Consider the following 23,024-nt stretch of genomic DNA (forward strand, 5'->3'; position numbering starts at 1 on the left):
CATATACGTTAATAACGCCAAATGGTAGTGAAATAAGAAGAAACCAAAGGTTTTTGAAGGAACTTTCAAGGAATGCTGTAAAACAATTTACATTCAGAGAGTTTCCAGCTGAAGACACTGATAGTGATGCAACTGTGCAAGATAACAACAAGGCACGTCCTAAATCTGTCAGTTTTGATGAACAGAAGAATATTATACATCATCTACCTGCAGTACAACCAGTGATGCCATCATTACCTGTTAGGCACCCCATCGCCTCTGTCCCAAAGGAAAGACCCAAACAAAACATTGTCAAGCCCATACGCTACCGAGAAGACATTTGAATTAAATTAGAAGTACTGCAGATAAAATGTTCACGCATAAATGTTTTTTCATGATGCAGTGTATTCAGTTGTGTGTTATGTTATACAGAGTCAAGTTTGTTTCAGATTTTGATAGCATATTTTCGTAAAATGAGTCAGTTGTGTCACATAAGAAAAATGTACTGTAGTTTTCTTTTTATGAAAAGGGGAATGTTTCAATATGATGACTTTGTTTTGATGTACAAATCTGTTGCATTAGAAAAGTGTAATGTAATTTTTCTTTTTATGAAAAGGGGGATGTTTCAGTATGATGACTTGTGTTTTGATGTACGAAACCATTGTTGATATTCCCAAGTTGTTTACATCAACGGACTGACTCGTGCCTACCTCAGCAAGAGTGTTACACAATAAAATAATGCTATTTTATTGGCTGTATCATTAAGACATCCCAACATATAACAGCTACAAAATCTGGGACAAAATCGACCGTAACTGATCCTCATCCCCTCGAGTGTTTGACATCGAAGGAAAGACCATGAAGTTCTCCTACTTTCTTCGCCGATGCCAGGGCCAGCAGGAAGACGGTCTTGAGGGTCAGATCCCTGTCTGACAACTCTCAGAGAGGCTCGTAGTGTCTACAAGTCAAACTCCCTAATACAAGAGTCACGTCCCACCCAAGGGACCTGAGTTCCCTGGGTGGGCAAGACCTCTTGAATCTCCTCATTAGGAAAGAGATTTCCATGGAGGAGGAAATATCAACTCCTCGCAGCTTAAGGACTAGGGCCAGGGCGGCTCTGTATCCTTTAACTGCTGAAACAGAGAGGAGCTTCTCTCAGCGAAGGAAGATCAGGAAATCCCCTACCTGCTGAAAAGTGGCTCTGAGTGGAGTGAGACCCCGTCTACGACACCAACCACAGAAGATGGACCACTTCCCCTGGTATACTGCTGCAGAGGACTGTCTGAGGTAACCAGCCATCTCTGTTGCTGCTCGGCGAGAAAAGCCTCTCGCTCGCAAGAGATGGTGGATAACCGCCAGCCCTGAAGACACAGGGAATGTACTGCCTGGTGATACCGTTCTACATGCTGTTGACACAGCAGGGGCCATAGGGGAATCTCTCGTGGTGCCTCTGAGAGAAGAGCCATCAGGTCCGGATACCAAATGGCCTAAGGCCATTTTGGTGCCACTAGAATCATCCAAAGATTACTGGTGACCAGCACCCTGCTGATCACCTTGAGAATCAGACAGAACGGGGGAAAGGCGTACACTACGAGGTTGTCCCACGAATGTTGAAACGCATCCACTGCAGCCGCTCATGGATCCGGTACAACTGAGAAGAAAACCTGAAGTTTTCTGTTGTGCCGGGTGGCGAACAGATCCACTACTGGACGCCCACACAGGTTGAACAGCCTTTCTGCTGCATCTGGGTGTAGAGACCACTCTGTCCCAATCACCTGATTCTAGTGGCTGAGCTTGTCTACCACTACATTCCTCTTGCATGGAATGTATCTGGCTGACAGCTCTACTGAGTGAGCTATGGCCCACTCGTGCACCTGCATCGTCAGCTGGTGTAACGGGAGGGACACTAGGCCCCCTCGTTTGTTGATATATGCCACTACCATGGTGTTGTTGCTCATCAACACCACCGACTGTCCTATCAGCCGTTCCCGGATTTCTTGGAGTGCGAGAAACGCTGCCTTGAGTTCCAGGACGTTGATGTGAAGGTGAGTGTCGCGTCGGTTCCACACTCCTGCAACCAGCTACTCTTCCAGGTGTGCGCCCCAACCCTCGGTCGATGCGTCTGAGAACAGAAGCATCTCTGGAGGGGGAGTGCGAAGCAGCACTCCTATTAAGAGGTTCCTGTCCTCTAGCCACCAGGCTAAATCCTCCCTTACTTCCTCCTTAAGAGAAACCAGGAAGGATTGCGGATCCTGCGCCTCTGACCAGCACTCCTTTAGTCTCCATTGCAGAGACCGCAGGTGAAGACGCCTGTAAGGGACTAACTTCTCTAATGATAACAGGTGACCGATCACGACTTGCCATTGCTGAGCTAACTGTTCCTGTCGCTTACAAAAACCGACGAGCTGCTTCTCTGAACCTGCTGATCCTCGAATCTGTGGGGAAAACTCATGCTGCTACCATGTAGATCAGCATGCTCAGGTACTTTATCCTCAGCATGGGTTCAAGATCTGACTTCTTGAAATTTACCACGATCCCCAGATCACAGCAGAAGTCAAGGAGGCGATCTCTATCCTGTAGCAACTGCGAGCGAGAGCTCGTCAAGACCAGCCAATTGTCAAGATACCAAATCAGACGTATCCCGACCAAATGGGCCCAAGCCGACACCAGAGTGAACACTTGCGTGAACACCTGTGGGGTGGTTGAGAGACCGAAACAATGTGCCCTGAATCGGTACATCGTTCCGCCGAGGATAAAGCGAAGATACTTCCTGGAGGACTGATGAATGCGTATTTGGAAATACGCATCCTTCAAAAGCAGGAAATCATTCTCCCTCATAGAATCGAGCACTGAGTGTGCTGTTTCCATCGTGAACCGAGTCTGGCAAAACAATCTGTTTAAAGGAGAGAGATCTATCACCGGTCTCCAGCCCCTGTAGACTTCTCCACCAGGAAAAGTTGGCTGTAGAACCCCGGTGACTGATCTCGTATGATTTCCACAGCTCCTTTGCTCAGCATGGTCTGCACATCGAGTCAGTGCTACGTCTCTGGCAGAACCAGGAACGTATGTTCAAAGATTGACTGGGTGTGAAGTGAGGGTTTGACCACGACTCAAAGGGAAGAAGATATCCCTCCCGAAGGACATCCACTACCCAAGTCTCGGCTCTGTAGTCCTGCCAAGTTGCCCAATGGCTCGCCAGGCAACCCCCCACTTCCGGCAGCAGGTGAGGGGGAACGCCGTCCCTAGCGTTTCCCTCTCTTCCCCTTCCGCTTAGCCCCTTTCCCGCGAGAGAAGGAGGCTCGAGAGGAGGGCTGACGCTCACCTCTCGAAGCAAAAAAGGAAGGCTTGGTCTTTCCTAGCGCTACCCTCAACAGTACTGACGTCTTAGGAGCAGAGGAAGCGCTAGCTAAGCTCAGAGGCTTAGCCGCAATTGGGCAAGACTGCCCAAAAGTCTTTGCAACTGCCTGGTGAACTAAGCGATTGCTGTCCTCAGCTCTACACTTTTCCACCACAGCGTCCACCATCTCTGGAAAGGAGAGAGGAGGAACCCAGCAACAGTCCGTTCTGCAGACCCAATGTTACCTCATGACCAGCCGCCCTGGTTATGTGAGTCAGGACTGCGTCCCTCCTCCTCAAAACCAGGTTGGCCATCTGGTGGGTGAGGTAGGAAATGGCCCTACCTCTAGACTGGCAGTCTCCCGAACGCCGAGTCTTCCCCAGGAACTATTGGTCCCAAGGAGGTTGCGACTTTGGATATTGTGAGGGACCATAGATCTAGCCAGGAGATGGCCTGGAAAGCTGCCATGGTAGTGGATTCCAGGGGCGATGCCTCTTGCTGTGAAAACCAGAGGTTCTCTGACAGCAGGTGTTGAAGAGGCAATCCTGGAGTTAGACGAGCTAACTCCAAATCAACCTGCTTGGTCGGCACCGGGTCTGTTGTAGGCACATAGAAACGCCGCTGACAAGGCAGATGAGGGGGAAGCAGCTTGTCTGACCTGCTGGTCCTGAGTGAAGCCTCTTGTCTGGAGACAAGGGCATCCACCTGGTCCAGCACTCCATCAGCCAAGGAAGACCAGGGCAGCCCCACCGACACTCTGGGTTCCTTGTTAGGTCCCCAGAACGACTTGTTTGTTTCGCTTACACCAAAACGCAAAAGCACTATATTTAGTCCATTAATGGTGTTGGGTCTGTCAGAGTTAAGACTAGTCACTCTGTGGGTCCATTAATGACTCTGAGTGCGGTTCGACGAGTGTCGTAAATGGCGGAGCCAAACCGTTCGAAAGACAGAACACACCTGGGGAAGTTGTACTATAGTAAGTCTGTTAGTGGCATTGGTGTCGACCACAGAAAAGAGCTTTCAGAGACCTAGACTGTAACATTGTGTAGTTCTGTTAAAGGTTCTGCGAAGATGAACAGCCGTATCGAGTCCGTTAACTGCATGAGCCAAAACTGTCGAGTCACCGTCCAATCCGGGAGGTCACCAGTTGTGAGGTCTAGACAGAGAGGCAGGCATCTGGGTACAGATGCTTCATTACAGATGAGTGGGGTAGACAGACAGGTGACAGATAGGTAGTACCCAAGTCAGGTCTACAGAGATCCAAGCAAGCAGATAGTCAATTTGTGTTTCTTTACCAACACATATACATAAATAACTGGAGACACTGTCTGCTTACATACTATTATATCGGCGGAGAGGCCGGAGAATTCTTTACAGACTGATACAGAGTAGAAAAATGATAAGTTATTGATATACATGAAATATTGTAAAAGACATTGTCCTTACAAACTGGATAAATAAAAACATTTCCTTGGGATATAAATAGCTTAATATACTGAGACTGTCAGTATGCATAGAATTTTTTGGTTTTTACTAAAGACGATATATACCATTTTCAAATGCATTTGCATAAAAAGAATTGTACTACACGTTGTAGCTCGAATCACACATTGGAGATTCAAGACCATGACCGGTGTACCTAGTGGTTTGGTTTGGCATCAGTTGCAGGTCTTGGGCTGTAAAAAAAAATCAGCTAATTACGACACCAGTAAGACATATGCAATGTACGTGTACAATTACAACAACATTACGTAAGTCTAGATGAGATTGCCAACGTAGCCTATGTAGTCATACACATATGTCGCCAATGATCTACGCCACACCCACTTTTAATGGTTTTTTATGGATGGCAACTGCCGTTGAGGCAATTACGACACATTCCAACATACACATCGAGATGACGATGTATGCAACTGTGTCATGAACATATTGGATTGTATATATAAAGCAGGTGGTGAGAATTTGGCACTCAGTCCCGTTCTAGGTGCAGATAGAGGCACAAGATGGAGGGCCAGGAATTTCTGCAGGTGATAGTTGACAATTAACTTACATGATCCTGGCCATGTTGGATCAGTACTATGCCCTACTTACAAAGAAGAGAGGAGAAAGGTTACCACGACAACGTGTTTTGCCCTACATCAAGGAAAAACTCACATTCTGGAGAAGACCCATTGAGCAAAGCCTGTGTGTTGCAATTACACTGTGTTTCCTTGCAACTGGAGAATCCTACAAGAGCCTGTCCAATTCCAAGTAGCTCCCAAAACAATCTGTTATTTTCCCTGAAACTTGTGTGGCCATAGTGACTGCATATGGAGATGAAGTGATGAAGTTCCCCAGAGCAATGGAAGTAACCCATGGGTTTGAAGAGTGCTGCAATTTCCCATACACCTTGAAGCAGTGGACGGGAAACACGTCAGAATCCAGAACCCACTGCAAGGAGGAACTCATTACTTTAACTCAACTCTTAAGAAAATCTACTCTGTAATTCTACTTGGAATTGTTCCTGTGAGTCAATGTAGGTGCCATAGGATCCGAGTCTGATGGTGGTGTATTTGCCAAGACACGGCTTTGCCAAATGCTTGATTGGAATGAAGCCAATTTGCCTGCTCCTGGAAGATTGCCAAAAGAAACTGAAGATAAATGCCCAGTCCCCTATTTGTTCATTGAAAATGACTCCTTTGCTCTGAAAAATTATATAATGAAACCATACCCTGCACGAAATCTGACAGCACATGAGCGCATCTATAATTACCAAATGAGTAAGGCAAGAAGTACGGTGGAGAATGTCTTTGGCATACTAGCAAACAGGTAGATATTGTTTACAAATATTATACTTTCTTTATTTGGTATGCTTGTTTAAAACTGTATCCATATGAAACACCTTTTGTATACCCTTTCTTTTCTATGGAAATATGTATTTAACATGAAATACCTTTTGCATACCATCTAATAATTAAATAAAATATTTTCCATTTGTCTCCCACAGATTCAGGGTGTTTCACACCTCCATACATCTATCTTCAGCATGACCGTATAGATCTAGCCCGTGGTGTTGGCCGCTTGTGTGTTGCACAACTTTATTTTGATAAAAAAAATCCCAATGCCACAAATGAGGCAGATCAAGAAGACTCGGTGACACCTGAGGCCCTACCTGGTCACTGGGAGTGTGAAGATGCTCTATTAGTGAACCTGGCTTCCCCAAGCTGTCCGAGAGGAACCATGACTTAAAAGGCTCAACAAGATGAACCTTGTGATTATATTAACTCCTCTGCAGGCTCCATTGATTGGCTAGATACAATGACATAAAACAAGAAAGCAATTGAACTTTCCTGTAAATACTTTATTGACCTTTCCTGTACATACTTAATAAAATTGAAATAACTTTGTAAATATCAAAATCATTTTCTAATTCTAAAATATTTACATTATTACCCAACATATTTCATGTGAATTGTATTCAGTCATATTTATCTATATATGACATTCTCAAAGTACTATATCAAGAATACTACAAATCTAAAATGCAATTTTTACTTTAATCAGAATGTGCCTTTTCATTTATTATACTTCAGAACATTCTAATAAATTGTATTGATTGCAATTAAGTCACTGACATATTTTTTAAAGATGAAACTCGGTGAAAGTCCTAAACAAAAGTTAAAAGTCAGAAATATTTCTATTGTTACAATAAATACTATTCCCTTTACCCTGGATAGGTATTGTTATTTTTGCCAAGCTGTAAAGGTGCAGTAGGGTCAAGCTCGACCCCGCCTCCAAAAAATTTTGTGACATTTATTTTTGCATTTATGATTTAGCTTTTATTTGCTAAAACTAATTCAAAGCTCGATAAAAACTACTGAAAAGATAAACCATACCCATCTACTAATTAAATATTTATTACAAATATATTAAAAAAATAAGTATATAAAAAAAAATAATTTATGAAAATATTTAATAAAAATACAAATTTGTTATGAACAGAAAAAAAATTGCAGGAGTCGTTCCTAAAACGACAATTTATGATATGTGATTGTCAGAAATGGGGTCAGAACCATAGAGGTCAAAATCTGAAAAGAGAAAAACACAGTAAGTTTTTTGGCCAAAAATAAGGTCAAAATTCACAATTTATTTTGGTACTTAAATGAAATAGGAAGTGGCTAATTTTTTTTATAGAATCAACTAATATTAGAAAATGTATATTAGAAGAAAAACTAAAATTGTCTGAAGAAAATCATTCTGCATCATCGCAGCAGCCGATGGGATAGGTACAATGGAACAGAAGACTAGGCTACAGACTTCTGTTATACTGTGGTGTAAACAGAAAGATGATAACGAGTCTAATGAGATATATTTCTGTCTGAAAATTCTCACAACAGCAAATTTGGAGTGCGAGACATAGGCCTTATGTGAGAATTCCGAACAAACCAGAGACCTAAGTCTGTGATTGCCGGGTAGAAAGACTTGAATTGGTAGTTAATCATCGACAGAGGAGAAACAATACTAAGACGAACAGAATTTTGGAGAGAGCACATTACTTTGCCACTTGCTCGACTCCTTATACCGAGTTGCCTGGTAGTGCATTCCATGATGGAATACACTAAGCTAGAACCATCAAGCACAAAAAAGATACACTCGAGCATCTGCATTTTAACCGAAATAGGAGGGAAAGAAACCCTCTTGTTCAGCTTCAGGTTAACTAAGAGAAGGTACTATTCGTCTTGGTCACATGCCAGAAGAATTAACTTACAGATATGCGCCTATTACTTGGATGATGCAGCTGATAACTGAAGCATGTTGAGGGAGAGAATTACTAGTATATTCGTAGGTTCCTGCAAATCGCGCTCCAGGCTAATTTCTCATTTGAGAGACAAGAATAAGGACTGGAAGCAGACCTCCTTCATTCTCCAATGAAGAGAGCGAAGGTGAAATTGTCTGGAAGGGAGACTTCTACAGTGATAACAGGAGACCAAAGACGATTAGTTCAAGCCGAACTGTTTGTTCCCAAAACAGTACCACTGGAGAGGCATTCAAACTTCTCATTGATATCCATCCTGAACAGATTTTCATACATTCGGTAAAATCCTAATATTGAACCAAAAACATTGTCTCTCGAATTCAAACTCTGAGGAGTAGACTGTCGAATTCCTCTTATTTCCTTGTTCATTCCAGTGTAACCAGGAAGTAGAGGGGAAAAAAAAAGAGGAGGATTAACTAGTATTCATATCCACTCTTCTCTGTACTTGCAATGTCCTCACTCTTTTAAAGGAAGCATTAATTTCCTAAAACCTTTTCACTCGCGCGAACACATGCGAAAGTTGAGCGGAATTAAATGCAGCAAAAGCTGGCAAGAACTTGCCATGTCTTGCTACGCATCTATCTTCTCCATGATCAAACTTCACAAAGAGGACTAGACAGAAGACCTCCTATCTCCTTCAAAAGCCTTGTCCTGAGGAACAGTGACATTGATCTTGGTACCCGAAGAATAGCCATTCCTGGGTTTTACAGGTGGGTCCGAGCCTCCAATGCAGCTAGGTCCCTTCTCTTGACCTGCACCGCTGTCATGATGGAGAGAAGACTACCTATCACTGACTGTGGATGTACGGGCCCCCTTGGAGGTTGTACACTTGGAAAGACTCATACACAAGACCTGACACAGAACCAGTGTCATGAGCAGCACCCTTGGAGCCAGAAACAGGAGAACAAATCTGGGTTCGAACTCCTGGGGCTCCTGAGATACTATATTTTGAGGGTAGCATCCAGGTTCCCGCTCTGGGAGGAGCAGGTGAGCCGAAGAGACAGCCAATTACTCCCTCCCCAGGGAAAGGATAGAAACCCTTGGAAGTCTTGAGGTGAGAGTTCTTAGCAGGCGGAGAAAACGCCTTCCTCTTCTTTGGCCATGGAAGCCTTCGAAGAGGGAGGTGTTGAAGCATCAGATGACGATGATGATGACCCCCGTGTAAAACTCACTCCATCACGGGAAGGGAAGGTGCTATGCCATGGCAAGGAACTGCACTGATCAAGAGGAGATAGTGAGTTTGTTAGAGCCGAACTCTCTGCTCAGCAGAGCTGGCTGGTTGAGCTAAGTAAGTGAGCTGAGCAGCTCACAACTACATAATTATGAGTGGTAATCATCAACAAAGAACTATCACTTTTTCCCAAATAACTGTACTTCTTTGACGCTAAAGTTCCAATAAGAAGAATAAAGTGGGATTCTGTGTCTGCTTTCATATGTGTTCGGACCCTAAGGTCCAAGACACAAGGATGGTACTTGACCATTCACCTAGGTGTTGCATGCAGTACCAAGCCCTGCGTAACTCCAAACCGTACTGAAGAGTGAACTCATCTTTACTGGTAAAGGCTGGTCTCACTATCCAAGCACTCATGATAGCAAGTGCTCGGGAAGTGCTAGAATTCGTAAGAATTCCCATGCTCGGTGAGAAAACCCCAACTCTTAAGACAACAATCAGGCGAGCCTTGTCTCGCCCTGGTATTCGGCAATATGATGAAGCCAAGCACTCGGCGAGCATCAGCAAAACCAGGGATCCAGGTGCTCGGCGAGACTCCCGATTATTGTAGTAACTATCGGGAATACGTGTTGCCTGAGTGTTTGGAAATCACAGAAAACCAAATCATTCTAAGAATGCCAGAAATTCCAAGGAATTTAATGGCTTAGCAAGACTCCCGATTTTTGTAATAACAGTTATCAGGGATGTATGTAACAGAAGACCATAGCAGCCCCACTGACACCTTGGTTTCCTTCTTCGGCGCCCACAAAGACTCAAGACGTGAGGGGTGGTCACAGATGAAGCCATAGGTCCTTCCCCGAGATATTTGTGCCAACAGATCAGCACTATGATCTCTGCAAATATTCTCTGGATATTGGGAGTATCCGCATCCTGCAGCAGAGGACCTTCGAGGGAGCGGCTTTTGCTTTCCTGATCCAATTACCCAATGGGGGAGACCTCCTTAAACCCCAGGGGCATTGGCTCGAGGAGCAGGGCTCCTATCAATAGGATCTATAGAGTCCCTCCTATTCGATTCACGCTTCCCAGTGTAACCCCAGGAGGTTGAAGGAACAGGCAAGGGGGACCTTGTACTGCTGTCGATCCCACCTGCCAGGCAAGGGAGAGACACAACCTGTAAGCGATCGTCATATGAAGATCACGATACAGAATGAGGAAGTGCCTTTGAGGAGAGGTGCTATCCAGAGAGTAATGGAGTTGTTCTTGTCCGGCAGGCTGGGTATTCAGTTCTGCTACCCCAAGCCGATACCCGGCTCAGGTAGGCTGGGCCAATACCTCAGCTCAAGCCACGTCCTCGACTCCATCGAGCCGACCCACTGACGCGTACGCAATGTAGAGTTGGTGAGAGTTGAGGGAGTGGCCTGCCAACAAGAACCTTCAATCCTCTCTGCATGTGCCCAAGAGTACTTTGGTGCCAGAGCCCTTGTCGGAGGGGTTTGAACAAGGGGCCTCACCTTTACTTCCCTGGGTTATTGGTTCAGGCCCCTGAACGAGTACCAGTGGAGGTACTGTAGGGAGAGTCGAGGCACATGGGTGCCTGTTCCCTTTTTCTCGTGCTTTGCCCTTCTCTTTACGTAGAGAAGAACCTCTGTTAGTGAGTTGGGATGTATAATCTTCCACAGGAGATTGAACATTCGGGGCGCCACGGACTGACTGAGGCCTAGACAGAACTAGTCTTAGAAGCGTACTTCTTCGAAGTAGTTGAGGGAGTGGTTACCGAGATACCAGCTCCCTTGACTCCTGATGCCGGGCCTTCGGGCCAGTACCCAACCTGCAGGTGGAGGAACACCCACGAGAGAACCCTTTGCTTCCTGTGAAGAGGAAGGCAGATACCACAAAGACTCATAACGAGACTTCTTGGAAGGAGGAGAGGCCCCCTTTGTCTTCTAAGGGTGGGAGGCCTTAGGATGCGGAAGGGGTGAACCAAGAGCTGATGACAAGGAAGAGGAAGGAGACGATGATGTCTACCTTTTACAGGACCTCTTCTTCAACTCCTTCTTCACTACCTTCTTCAGGATGTTTGCAAAGTCCTTCATCCACGATGGTGACTGCAACACAGGAACAGTAGGCCCTTGTGCAATAAGAACCGGAGCTGTCGCCAGGGTAGGTATCTACTGCAGAGTTCTGCCCTCCAGAACATCTGACAGTGATGATGGTAGGGACGTCACAAACCCCAGAGGGATCTTCACTACACGAGTTGTGACAGGGGCAGCCAAGTGCATCAGCAAGAGCTGTAACGACAGGGTTCCTACTCGACCAAGAGAACGCCAAGAGATCCACAGGCAGCTCCTCTGTCAGACCTGAAGAGGAAATCATGACATCAGTAGGGGAGGCCAGGTTTCGCCCTTGGAGTGAACTGAGACCTCTGTACTGAGTGCACCATGAACCTCCGCCTCTCCTTCCTCATCACTCGACAAATTGGGCAAGGAGGACGAAGAGGAGGCCTCCTCTGTGGAAAAGGGAGCAAGAGGCGAAAGTTTGCCGGGTAACGAACACGAGGATGAAGGGTGTGGCATGTGGCACCAAGGGAGCCACTGGGGGCGTGTGACTCTCCAACGCTGTCCTCCCTCTGGTAATGTTTCCTCCCTGCAAACTTCACCCATTGCACTGAAGACCAAGAAATACACTTACCACAAGTTAACTCTGGGTTGCAATCCTGCCCCTTGCAAGATGTGTAAAGGACATGTGGATCGACATCCACAGATGATCTCGTTATTGCACTTCTTGCCACCCACCCCTAGACACACGTACTTGGGGAGGGAGGCTTTAGAAGCTGGCTCAATAAACTCATGGGTCTGCATGTTGCAAATCATAAAACAGCAAACACATACAAGCACTGGAAATGCACAAAATCACACAAAAGGAACAATCTCACCGTAATGCACAGGCAGATACATAGGAAAAGCTAGCGACAGTCAGGCAGAGCGTGATGCAATACATGTCCGAACCCAACGGCGGCATAAAGCAAAGTAATAAGCATATACCCTGGAGGGGGGGAACCCTCCCACCCGGACGGTAGTTTAAGAACTACCTTGCTATAAAAGTCTAACTGCTGTTTCCAGCTTCGCTGAAGGTAATTCCTAATGCAAAGGACCGAGGGGTTGTGTATCGTGCAGGAACAAATATAAAAATATAAAGACCGGGATGCTGCCTTTTATAGCTGGGGACGCTGTCAAATGTGACTACTGTGCAAGTCGAGGGGTTGCAAAGTACTACATTGCATATGTTGTAATGGACACCATACGTCGAGATGGCTACTTACGTCTGTCGTAATCACATTATGTCAGTCGAGAGGGCATAACGACACCTTTGTACGTCGGCATACCATGGGGCTTTTGACAATTGTTGTGGCTCAACTACGACAACTACAAGCAGCAGCTAGTTGTCGCCATCATTTGGCAGACGTCGTCAAACTCGACAACTTTGTGACAGCACACGAAGACTTGAGCATAATGTCGTAATTCGGCCGTTACAACATGCGCGGTCTTGAATCTCCGATGTATGAAGCTTATCCCGTGAATAATTCAACATACTGAAGAAAAGTAGTTTCCCTCTTTGTAGGTACCCTACGATAAACTTTCATATATGCATTTTAAAACTTATACCGATGGATGTTAGGTACTATATGGCTTTCCCCTGTCTAATTTCATCTCTCGTTGTGGCAGCAAAAATTTTTCCAAGAAACCAAAATATTCAAACCTAGAAATTTATGCCTGGTACGTCACACACTGGCGATTTTGAGACCGTGACTATCGTAAAGGCTGGGTTTGGCGATCATTCTTATAAATAATACTAAAACTAATGAAAGAGATGTGGGCAATCTACATCTATTAAACACAATAAGCTTGATTACGTGTTCCAAGATTTATTGTAAATGTTTAAGTTGTAGGCCTAAGGAAAAACAGTACTACTGATAAGTAGGAGGTATGGTCTAAATAACAGAATTCAATTAAGAATTCGGTCTAATAACCACGATATGATTCCGAATCCATAAGATTTGATGTCAATAAATTAACGCTTACATGAATTCCCCATGGTAATTTTTATGTAATGGCCAATAAGTTACAGCAAAACAACTATGAAATATGTTACCAAAAACTGGTCATTATTAGAGATCCTGTAAGCATACACACAGTTCAGAAACTCTGCAGGGGACTGTCTTTCTTTTAAACAGGAACAGTAGTGACGATCTAGAAATGACAAGGTAGTCCAAGTCTATCGACGAGTTTGCTCTGCTTGTGATTTTGTGACGTTTTGCTACTTACGCCAAAGCCGTTGCCATGGCAACGTGTAGAGTTCAAAATGGCAATATCCCTCTCATATACTGAGAAATTATCAAAGAATCTATTAGCGAAAGATCTTAATTTAGATATTAATATAAATGTTATATATTCAATTGCTTTTCATGCCTTTTTTTCGTAAATCTTACCATGTCCGGTAAGAAGTGGCCATTCATTCGTGTCTTATCGTTGTTGTGACAATGGACTCCAAAATGGTTTATTCTAGTGTAACATAATTATGTATTTGTTATAATTTATAATACATATCAAAAGTGCAAAAAATTAGCAAACATTCAGGTGAAGGTCCAGCAAGATCAGGTTGGGTTTTACAAGTTTATCACAAAATTAAACTATGTAAATTTAACAAAATAATTGAACTGAAAGGCTGACTCGCGCCAACAGACAACTTACAAAAGGAAATGTACTTTAAAACAACTGACAATGAGATCCCAAAGGCACACAAGGACAAGGCAGGAGTTTCAAAACCCCTTGGAAAATCCCGTGACGTGTCTCTGTCACACACACAAACTTATTTGTGCAACATTTCACCCCATTCGATTTCTTCAGAATCTTTATTCACATGAATTACAATATTTCATTTTCATATGTCCAAAATCACATTCACCACTTAAATCTATGGAGGGATATTTTTCAAAATCGCATTTCAATGTGTAGCAAAGACCATTGTCCTTATGTTTACATAATTATGTAAATGGTTGTTTCGACCGGTTTGGGTGACGTCACAGATTATGGTCGGTTAGCTTAAAATACACCGGGCCCGAGCATTGGACTAACTGTTGTTTCTATATCCTGACATCGGTAATCAGGCCATTTGTTGGACTCCTTTATACAAGGAACATTATACCCAAAGTTTAATCGGTACGGCAAAACCTTTCTTCAGATAAAAACTAAAACTTTTCTTTAAAAAACATAGGACTACCGCAGGGTAAGAAAATCCATCACAAATGTAGTATCCTGTAGGGGGGTAGTGCCGTCAGTGGGCCTCATGCGGTGAACTTTAGGCATTACTTAAGGTTCGTTGCAGGGTGCCTTCTTTACTGTACCTCCGTTCATATTCTCTTTCTTCATCTTAGTTCCCACCCTCGCCTAACACTTTATTTATAGTGCAACTGTGAGGTTTTCCTCCTGTTAGTACAACTGTCAATTTCCATTTAGGTAATCGTTGAATGACCTCATAGGTCCCAGTGCTTGGCTTACATTCTAGCCTATAGTCAACTGAACGCAATCACAAAGGTAGTATAAAAATTATGTATAAATTTAGCTTGACGCTGATTATAAATGTAGAGTTGACCCAGGATAAGGAACAAGTGTAACCTCTACACAGCTTCCTTCCAAAATAAGTGACCAGATTTCCGAGACAAAACCCGGGGATATTTTTGGTTCAGAACTTCAGAGGCCTAAAACCTCCACAACATGATGCGTTTTTGTCACTGAAAAACTAAAACGGGGACACTGCATGCAGCCCAAATAGAGCAGCATTCAAAAGTTTCTCTCGCCCTATCCAGAATTGCAAAGGAATTGAATAAAAAGTCAATCGATTAAATCAAGGTAGGCCATAATTTAACGACTACTTACCAGGTGGCTGGCTGCTGGCGGGAATGAAGACAAGAGGGGAGGGAGTCGGGGACGTGCATGACGATATTAACGATGGTTTAGCGGTTGATTTGATGGGTTTTATGTTCTTGGAAGGGCGTCTTGCAAATTATGCCGTGGAACGCTGTTTATCATTTCCTTAGTTATATACACTGTGCAGTGCGACTAGTAGTACGGGGTGCAGCTATGTATAGTTTGGACGACACTCGTATTTTTTTTCCTGTATTCCAATTTCGGATCTTTCAGTCACAGAGAAGAAAACCGGGGACAGGTCACTGAAGATGAACTTTCAACGGTTTTCAGCCAATCATGAAAGTCAACTCTTGATTGGCTGAGGGACGAAAATATCAGTCGACGCAAAATTATACTGCCAAATGGTTCACCACACTAAAATAACGCTGACAGTTTAATTGACTAGTTGGTAACTTCAACCCTAATAGCTAATGTCATGCCGTTAAACACGATTGCGCTTGCGACTTCATCTCAAATTAAGAACCCACTTGTTTACAATAGAAAAAATGGGAAATGCTTCGTTTTTTTCGTTATGAAATCAATGGAGATTTTTTTTTCATAACTTGTATACCTTCATTTAAGCCTAAAAGTCTATATCGGCCAATTCCGGAAATTACAGGCTCAACTTCTGTAGTATTACTGCCATTCAGACTGACCTTTGAACCGCTTTTATGTTTTTACAGAATATAGCAAATTCCCAGCTCTCGTTACACAATTTCTTCATGGAATGCTTGGGCAAATCAGTCACTAGGCCTATTAACCCTGCTTAAGTGAATCTGTTTAGTTTTGTTATTTTGCTCACCACTCACCAGGCCAATGCTTCTGCTTGGGTCTACTCTTTAAACTCAGAGACTGCTCAGTAGCCATCTTCATTGCGACACCATTTTAACAACGTCTTTCCACATCAAAGTTTTTGGTATTTGTGGGATATGATAACAGCATTTTTTCGTTAATAGGCTATACAGCTGTCCTAATTACGTCCTCACGAAACACTGGCTGCAGAAACACTGGCCACAAGGAATTTAGAAACGGCAAATGGACGCCAAAATATTGTAGAAAATAGCATTACATAATTATCAGGGAACCGTAAAAATAGTTATGAGCTGGCAAAGTATTTAGACATAATTACTATTATCATAGTTAAATAATTTTTGGTGTGCACATTTGCAATAAGTTTAAATAAATTGCCTTTTCCCATATTCACTGGGATTCACCTGTTTTCCTCAATGGTTTGATGACAAAAAATTTAATTTTTATTTTTTATCTATTGAGAAATCCAACTAGATCTGGGGAACTGGTCCCAATCTGAATCAATATTACACTTGATACCAGGTTTGTTTTCTACTGAGAAGAGACTTAGACAAGGGGAACATGTTTGTTTACAAGTGCAAAATTAATATAATCATCGCAATCTGACAGTATCTACAATAGTATTAATTACCCATTTAACAACTCTGTCAAAAACTTTTAAAATATATAACCTGCAATGCCATAATTTTTTAATACTTGACCATTTTTTTTATACTTTGCCCATTTACACTCAACAATTAAAGTTTAGGCAAGTTAGGTGGCACTAAAGGGAAACACCCAAGACAGGAAACCCTGTACATATGTTCAAAAGTCCTAGCCGAATGGAAAAATATGTGCAAAAGCAGTCAGATTCTGGAGCTGATGAAAGTTAAAATAACCTTTAGAAATACAGAATAAGTCTAAGTCAATATCGTCCACAGGAGAAAAGAGAATTAAAGACTCTAGTAGCTCGATAATTTCGCCTTCCACCAGGCCTCTTCAAGAGCTTTATTTTAAAATAAAGTTAAAATAAAGCTCTTGAAGAGGCCTGGTGGAAGGCGAAATTATCGAGCTACTAGAGTCTTTAATTCTCTTTTCTCCTGTGGACGATATTGACATATCTCATCTTCGTGTTATGAAGATTATATATATAGAATAAGTCTAAGTGTTTCCTTTTCATTATCAGTAAGAAATTTTACTTAATTTTCAGAGGCAATCATAGTCTCATTCTCCTTCAGTGCAAACAGTATCTACTCATCTAAAAATCTTGGCAGTCTAACATTCCAATAAAGCAGTGGTTTTTACCTACAAACAAACAAAAGCAGAATTGTGAGGTAGATCATTAACAGTGGATTTACACTAGAAAAGTCAAGGTATACAGTCAGTAAATGAAATAAAACCAAATGAGCGATAAGTTTTGGTGATATTTATTATGAAAACGTTTATACAAGCTATAAAAATTAATGCAAAAATATGTGGATGGCAGCTACTCGGACAAACATTACGAGATCGGCAAACGATACATTCAGACACTAAAAAAAGAACAAAAAAAGGTACAACAGAATGAAAGGAAGCAGATGGGTTTCTGAAGAAGTGCTGAAAAATTTCCCTTAAAAAAAAAAATTAAAAAACACTCACATTCCATAAAACTCAAATCAAGGTATATGAGAAAAACTCCACTTACTGCAGTCAATCTCTCGACTACAATAACTTTTCTTCAGGAATCACAGTGAAATGGAGAAACTGAAAAGCAAAAGGACACGAATCTCTGCACCTATAGAAAGCAGTCAGTAAGTTGCTGTGACTAATAAATCTTACGTAAATCTATAAACCAATGTTGGACTATCTTTACAGACTATTGTTATTACAAATTAGTGCTACTGTCACCATATAAAACCCTTCTACCGTTCTATTCTAGTAAGAAAAGGATAATGCATCCAGTGCATTTGTGTCTTCTGTAAAGAATGAGTAGTACACCATCGTCACGAGAAGCCTTGCATAAATGGATTCCTATAGGTAGGTTCATTCCAACAAAAACTCCATAGCTATGCAGCACTGCTGTCTCATAGAGGAAGGCTGAGTGGAAAAAAGGTTTTGGATAATGACAATTATAGTATTGATATCCTATGGCAGTGATAATAAACATAAAACCAAACTACGACCAAATTGGACACAGCATCTCCGTTCGCCTAGAATTATTTGGCAAGGTCTGTCGTAATAATGCCTTTCCAACTTATCTTCATCATGGCATGCCAATTAGTGACATAATTTCATAAATATTTTCTTTCCAGTCTTACATAATAGTCCAAGAGGTTCAAGCTGACAATGATACATTAATTTATTGTTTCCTCTTTCCCACACAATAATTTGGTCACCTTAGAAAGTATACAACTTGTCAAAATGACAATAAAAGAAAATCAGTATAAACAATCAGTTCACATTACTGTATATTTATAAAAGCTACATGCTTCTTTTTTCCCTTACACTGTACTTATCAGGTGCCTCACTGGTCAGCAAAAACAATGAACTGTCTTGGTGTGGTTCACGTTTCACTGCTGGCCAATGAAAATGCATTTTCATGGTAAGTTATAATGTAACAAGTAAAAGTCTCAGTTAAAGATATGGATTTAACATACAAACAGTGACAGAACTTAATCCTTACTCTCACTGCAAAATCATGAATTTTTCAGCAATTACAAAACAAAGGGAATGCATAATAGTATTAATATTTCATAATTTTGTACTGTGATCTGACGACAAATTTTTTTTGAGAATTACAGAATATATTAAGTATAATATCCACTATTATCCAAACAATTTTCAAAATGTTTAAATGCAATAATGACTGATTAACATCACTTCAATGTAGCATTTGCAACATGAATGCCATGACCACACATTAACTGGTATAAGTGGTGTACGAGCTAAAACATTGTAAAACATTACAAACTTAAATTACAATAAATATCACTAGTTTATCCTTTTGCTAAGCAGGAGATACCATGTCCCAGGACTAGAAATAAATCATAATTTTTACACAGATGAAGATCATATACATAACAGGTCCTATTTCAGTCGTGTTTACACTGAAAATAAAATATAGTGGCCGTTGATGGAACATTCATTATAATCAGTGCTCGGATGATACACTACAATAAACAATATTACATAACAAATAAATAAATTACAGTATTTCTTTACTTGTTTTTGTGAGTGGCGATGATTTTCAATAAAGTGCTTTCGCTGTAGAGACTTAGGATTTTTGCTTGTGTAAGGAATGTTGTTTCAATTATTTTGTAGAGAATGTTACTGGTTCTTGGAAAGGAATTCATCAATAAAAAAATACAAAATATGGGCCTGTCTATGAGATACTTAATTGTAAGGTAAACCCATTCTGTCATTACACAACTAAATAAACTTGGAAACGTCATAACAACTGATCTTCAACTGAATAAAGAAGTTAACTATAAATAAACAATTATACAATTATTCTACTACGGTACTGGACACCACAAACATACTGAGAGAAATAAGCCGTTAGAAAGTTCAGTAATTATAATTGACAATCATCATACCAAATAAACAACAGGTTGCTGGAAAGAAGAAATACAATGTATGACCATTGCGTGGTATCTTCTTTCAGACTCCCACATTGTTACCAAATGCACGACTCCCACTTTGAAACAGAAATCAACAGACGACACATTAACAAAGGTTCTGCAGTATGAGTACAGCATGTAAGTTAATCATTCATTTTTTTTAAACCACAGCTGTTCTGAAATAAATCCATTTTCCATACTCAACAAGATGAAGTAATTTCTTCATTGCAAGTATTCTACAAATGTCAACAAATTAGTGTGAAAAAAGCGCTAACATCTACTAAGTACAGTTAAAACTGATTCACTCGTAGCCTTAGAAATGGTAGAGAAAGAAGTATGCTATCACCACTCTGAAATTATGGCGGCAAAATCTTTACTGTAACAAAGACAAAAGTAATTACAATCCCTGTATCTCAGTGAGCATGCAATGAGCAATTTAAATTTAAAGTGAGATTGTAAAATGCAAAAAAGTTGAACTGTCATGTATGATGTTATTGTACTGAGATACTCCTTGAATCTTTCATAAGTACATCTTTGAAGAAATGTATTTCCAAAAAAAAAAAAATTCTCATGAAAATTAATTATAAATATATTGTGTCTACAATCAACATTTTCAGTGTGTAACAATGATTCTTAAGTTAACATCGAGATCACTTTGGGCTTGATCGTTGAAATGTGAGTAATCCAGGGGTCTCCCTATAATCTCCACATCAAATGTCGCAGGCCTGTGCAGACGTTTCCGGAAGTGAAGAGTGGTTGTGCCTCTATGTGTACGCATCTCAAAGACCTTGTTTTCATTACCGCGTAGAATTTTATATTCAACATTGTCCTGGAAGGGAGACATCCATGTAAGAGTATTGTAAGGCAGTTTTTTTTTTAACATCTGGATTTATCTTGAATAAAGATATGGAAATGTGTCCACTGTCTGTGCACAGAGCAGAATAAAATCCCCAACAGATCAGTGGCTAAGCTTAAATTTAGTGATTTGAAAAAACAATACTATGAGTAAGGGTTATTCAACAGCATACAATATATTAAGCCCCAATCTCAATTACTGTGACAGTATTTTTTCAAACTATGGAGAACAAAGTTAAGGTTCAAAACCCAATTATCTGTCATTATTCAAAGGACAAAGCTCACAAAAGTTCCCAAAGTAGCCCCAGGGTATAATAAATTCATAAAACTTACAGTAATGCACATACTACATCATGTGACATACCTGAAGATAAGTTATGGCTGGTTTCAGTTTCAAAATCCTTATTCTGTGTTTTGTCTGTTCTAATGTAACTCTTAGGATGATTGGATTCTTTGCTACCTTTTTAGATATGCTGTCTTCTCTCCTGAATTCCATTTCCAAACTCCGTCGAACTACCTGTTATGAAGAATTGTATGCTTGACAATATAACAATATAGAAGTGTTATGTCCCATTCCGTTCCACATAATATTCCAGAAACGTCAAGTCTACTATTGGTCGATGGAAGAGAAAATCCTAAATGCAGATGTAATAATAAGATAAGAGTAAAAGCTACTGAGTTGTATAATCAGTATAAAAAACAATTATAATGAACTCTGAAATCACACAGTTCAGTACTGAATAAATTATCAGCCCTAAGAGTGGCACGAATAGACCTACAATAAGTATGGCTACAGTATAACTGTTCATAAATATACAGTACACTCAAAATAAAAATGTACTTACTCTGTGAGTATCGTTATATGCATGAATTAAGACCACCTCACTATCGGTAGAATTGACTGGGGCAGGAACTAATGCTACAGGATGTCCTGGGGTGGAACGACGACGTCTACCTGAACTACCCTGGCCGTTGAACTGGATTAACAGAGAAGGAAATATATTTTATCAAGTGCAATCACAGGAATATTTTTCCACTTTTAATTTGTGGCCCAAGACTACGGATATAAAAAAAATAAGTTATTTCAAGATACAAAACTATACTTAAGATTTTTTTATGGCCAAGATCACCAACAATACAAATGTCAATTCTTTGCAAAGAAACCAATCCCAGATTTCATGCAGTTTGAAAAGTCCCTTTCAAGATTACCTTGCAAGAGAAGCAGCCTTCAGTGGAGATGATGTTTTCATTATTTGTGTAAGGATCTTGCTGGCCTATTGGGAACGTTGGCACACCACCCAAATCATACTGACCACCGCCATACGAACCGTAGCTGCTACCGAAGGAGTCTGTGAAGCCTCCCGCCCCTCCTCCTCCTCCTCCTCCTCTTCCACCTGGGACAGACCCCCGCCCAGCAGCCCCACCTGCACCAAAGCCAGTTCCTTGACCACCAGACCCAAAGACCCCACCTGAACCACCACCAGGACCAAAACCAGCCCCTGAAGCTCCACCTGGTCCAAATCCAGGTCCCCCCGAAGCTCCACCTGGGCCAAATCCACCCCCACCTGGGCCAAATCCAGCCCCACCAGGGCCAAAACCAGCTCCACCTGCAGCTCCACCAGGACCAAATCCACCTCCAGCTCCCCCTGGGCCAAATCCAGCTCCTCCTCCTCCAGGACCACCTCCTGGACCAAATCCAGCTCCTCCCCCTGGGCCATATCCAGCTCCTCCATGACCTCCCCCTGGGCCAAATCCAGCACCTGGGCCACCAAATCCTGAACCGTCACCAAAACCAGTACCACCTCTCCCAAATCCAGGACCACCACCACCAGCACCTGGAGCAAATCCCCCACCACTACCAGCAAATCCGCCTCCAGCACCAAACCCACCACTACCAACAGGAGGATTTAGAGTAGACATACAATGGCCCTGTCATTGGAAGAATAAAAAACGAGAAATGATTAGGATCACTTCAAAATCTGGGTCAAGTTCATCTATTTTGTATTTTTGCAAAGGTGCTTTTGGCTACCAGTTAACGAATATTTTATTGTCAAAATATGTAACCTCACCATACAATAGATTGGGTATGCATTCAGGTGCATAAGCATTCAAATACCATTGCAAAGATAGGCTGAAGGAGTGAATATAAATAAAGCACACAACAATCACTTTTTATACATTAAATAGGTCTTGTATTATTGTTCAGCATTCCCAAATTAATTCACCACCAGGACTCATATTCAAATAAATTGTTCCTTTATTGAGATCCAAGAAAAATCAAATGAACTCAACTTGAAAATACTAACTATTCTGGACCCACGAATAGCAACAATTAATCTTTGATACCTAAATATTAATTTTAAGGAAATATCAATTTGAGTACCTTATTTTTATATTCATCAATTGATCTCGACATATTTTGGCATTCTGTTCAAATACAACTGCACAAAAGTGTGAATTTCAATAGGTCCAACATTCAACTGGGAAACAAGATTTTGGTAATGAGATACACAAAAACTGAAGTCTGTTGATGATT

General features: G+C 41.6%; 2 protein-coding genes across 2 annotated transcripts in view; both read right to left on the reverse strand.

Moving 5' to 3' along the window:
* The window catches only part of LOC135203048 (serine-rich adhesin for platelets-like), a 72,326-nt gene extending 56,098 nt beyond the window's left edge, over positions 1-16,228 (reverse strand). The window contains exon 1 of the mRNA XM_064232633.1: positions 15,216-16,228. Within this exon, the coding sequence (XP_064088703.1) occupies positions 15,216-15,274 (59 nt within the window). The 5' untranslated portion in view covers positions 15,275-16,228. The remainder of the gene's footprint in view (positions 1-15,215) is intronic.
* A 1,217-nt stretch (positions 16,229-17,445) lies between these two features.
* The window catches only part of LOC135203049 (fibrillin-1-like), a 141,760-nt gene continuing 136,181 nt past the window's right edge, over positions 17,446-23,024 (reverse strand). The window contains exons 45-48 of the mRNA XM_064232635.1: positions 21,698-22,417; positions 21,334-21,465; positions 20,853-21,005; positions 17,446-20,462 (exon numbers count right to left, since the gene is read on the reverse strand). Of these exons, the coding sequence (XP_064088705.1) occupies positions 20,247-20,462; positions 20,853-21,005; positions 21,334-21,465; positions 21,698-22,417 (1,221 nt within the window). The 3' untranslated portion in view covers positions 17,446-20,246. The remainder of the gene's footprint in view (positions 20,463-20,852; positions 21,006-21,333; positions 21,466-21,697; positions 22,418-23,024) is intronic.

Source organism: Macrobrachium nipponense, chromosome 33 (genome assembly GCF_015104395.2).
Source record: "Macrobrachium nipponense isolate FS-2020 chromosome 33, ASM1510439v2, whole genome shotgun sequence".
NCBI lineage: Eukaryota > Metazoa > Arthropoda > Malacostraca > Decapoda > Palaemonidae > Macrobrachium > Macrobrachium nipponense.